We start from the raw sequence: 3,184 nt of genomic DNA on the forward strand, positions 1-3,184 counted from the left end.
TATATATATATATATATATGTATGTATGTATATATATATATATGCACATATATACATGCACATACGCGATGTTGATATCAGTAGCAAAATACGAAAAAAAAATCTACTATTAGACTTCGAAATACGAACGTAGAACAAGAAGTGACTGACAGCAGGGAAAATGTACACAAGGAACGCATTGTCATAATAAGGTCATAGGGTTATGACGAAATTTGACAAATCAGTTAAGTAGATTTGGTTTGAAAATAGCCACAAAGGTGAAACTCGTAGGGAACAAACGATATAAACTTTTCCTTATAATTTCTCATATACATATTCATGCATGTGTATGTATGTGATTGTATGTGCGTGTGTGTGTGTGTGCACACAAATATATATGTGCGTATATGTGTATAAACATGCACACACATATTAGTACAAAATACATACGTACGCACACGTATTGTATTTGCACATATATGTGTATGTGTGTATATATATACATATAGATAGACAGGATAGATAGGTAAGAATATGTATGTATGTATGAATGTATTATGTACGCATGCATGCATGTATGTATGTACATTTTTGTATGATCTAGTAAAAGATAACGCTGTGGTCCACATTATATATGTCTTATGTATGATGAAAACCAGAGATGCAGCGAATTTTGGAGTCCGGCTACCCCTAACTCTAGTACTGGATACTCTGCCTTCCGTTCATTATTATTGCCGTGTTTACATATAAACTCGCGCGCGCAAACACACATACACACACATGTATGTTTACATTTATGTATATCTATATATGTATATATATATGTATGCATTTATGTATATATGTATGTATAAACGTATGGTAATTGTAAATGCAAAAAGAGATCGTGAGAGAGAAAGAAAAGAGAGTCTTCATTATTGAAATAAATGATTTGTTGGTTCTTTTGATGTACAGTTCCTTCATGCCGAAGGTATGATGTATTTTCAGACTTTTGTAAACTTTGATGAAAATGACACACCTTTACAAGATGTCACCTGAAATAGAAAACATAATTATAATATTTATAAGAAAAAATGCTCAAGAAAATATTTTATAAACTTGTTGGAAGTGTATGTATGTATGTATGAATGTATGTATGTATGTATGTATGTATGTATTTATGTATGTACGTATGTATGTATGTATGTATGTATGTGAAGACTTTTAGGCAGACTGCGGAAGAAACCTACATGGTCCAGCGGAGAGAAGGGCGGTTGCAGCAAAGCAATGTGGAATGCAGGGAACAAGATGAAGCAAATAAGACCTCCACTGCATTCATCTTCATATTCAATCGTCTTGACCTGCTCTTGTTACTGGGTAGAAGATGGTCACGGGTGAGAGGGCGAGGTTAACGATGCGCAGCTCTTCACTTAAAACAAAGTCACTGCGCAAATCAAATCATCAGTCATCTTTATGAGATAACTTGGTGGTCCTCGTCGTTCTAACAGACCAATTTATACATGCATGTATTCTTCTTATACTGACGGAGCTAGTTTCTAAGACAGAAATAGTGCTCCATAACTGGAATTCAGATGACTATAGTGAAAACTGCATGATGAATTTTTATAAAGTTTTGCATATATTTTACTATTTCGCTTACAGTGCGTAACTGCAAACGCGTGACAGCAGATTACTTTCTTAGGCTGAAAGCGCCAGCTTTCCAAGAATTCCACTTAGATATTTACTGCACCAATAATTGTAAGTATAAATATGAAATTGTAAACTGACTTGAGAAACAGTAGGTTTCGAGACAATTGATTATAAATGTTATCTTTCTCGCATATTTTGAAAGAAATGTTCACATCTGTAGGGCTACTAACTTCAAATATGTATAACTTCCTTTTTCTACAACCATCGGAACGCGGAGCGCCCTTCACGAACACCAGTTCATGAGATGGTTGTGATATATAAACAGTTTCGAGTAGGAACTGGAAAGAGACTATGAAGACGCAATGCGCATGTGCATAATGGATTCGTAAAACAGAAAAGAAAAAGAAAAACGCAATGCGCATGTCAAAATAAAACAGAAGAGAAGAATAAAGGACGGAATGTGAATGTCTAACAAGTGATATGGTAGTCTGCATGCCTTGTCTGATACCACTATCACGCAGCTTTGCTGCAATTTTCTTGTTTATTCTTTTTACCTTTTTTATCACAAATAACTATATTAGATCTGTTATATTTGCATTTTGCAGAAGTTTTAATGGAAACAGTTTTCCTTCTGTTGGAACGATGTATGCATTCAGTATAAGAAATATTTTCTACATTTAGAAATATTTTCGAGTACTCCTTCCTACAGATGATGCTAAATGTTATTTTAAATTGCAGCATTATGCCACTTGGGAAAATAATACATTTACGACATTCTGTAGAATATCCTCTTTAAATATGTGACGTAATCGATATTTCAAGCCCCCGTCTTGCAGATTTTTTTAAGCTCTTCACGTTCCCTTTTGTGCATTTGATAATTTTTAGCTATATGCAGCTCTTCGAGCGCATAAGAATAACTTTTAATAAGTGACCAACGTTTATGTTAATGTACATAAAATGTTACATTTCTTGATATTAGCATCATCCTTCAGTTTACGGGAAGCATACCGATACATTACCTACTTCTGTTTTTCTTATATAGAGTATTTCTCCTCCAGGTTTTTGTTGCGATACGCTACTCAGTAGTTCTAGTATTTAAATGGGGTCGAAATTCTGCGGAACAAAATGCTGGTTTCTCACATTCTGAGTTCAAATCCTACCGCGGCCGACTTTGCGTTTCCTCATTCCGGGGTCAATAAATTTTGTATTAGTCTAGGGCATTGGAGTGGTGAAATCACTGGAGTATTGGACAGTGATGCTTTCCAGTATTCTGGCTCTTGACATTCTAAGTTCAAATCTCACGCTGGTTTAATTTGTATTGTAGATTTAACCCGTTAACTTGTTAACAGCAACACCTTATTCTCGGTGTTAGCATCCGTTAACAGCGACACTTGGTCCTCGAGTGTCCTTAGCGAACTCTACCCTGTTGTAAACATTAAGACAAGGCTTTCCGTTTGTGCATATCCTTCCTCATCCTTTCACCAATCTTGACGACCCTGAAAAGGATGAGCATTACCCTTCCGCCTGACTAAATTCTTAAAATGTAGTCGTACGTATATATATATATATATATATA

The 3,184-nt window shown here is 35.1% G+C and overlaps 1 protein-coding gene across 1 annotated transcript in view; it reads right to left on the reverse strand.

Annotated features, from left to right (window-relative positions):
- Positions 1–23: 23 nt before the first annotated feature.
- LOC106867513 (14 kDa fatty acid-binding protein) overlaps positions 24–3,184 on the reverse strand; it is a 25,503-nt gene continuing 22,342 nt past the window's right edge. Inside the window, exon 4 of the mRNA XM_014912400.2 lies at positions 24–1,013. Within this exon, the coding sequence (XP_014767886.1) occupies positions 963–1,013 (51 nt within the window). The 3' untranslated portion in view covers positions 24–962. The remainder of the gene's footprint in view (positions 1,014–3,184) is intronic.

The sequence above is a fragment of the Octopus bimaculoides genome, chromosome 2, assembly GCF_001194135.2.
Source record: "Octopus bimaculoides isolate UCB-OBI-ISO-001 chromosome 2, ASM119413v2, whole genome shotgun sequence".
Classification (NCBI taxonomy): domain Eukaryota; kingdom Metazoa; phylum Mollusca; class Cephalopoda; order Octopoda; family Octopodidae; genus Octopus; species Octopus bimaculoides.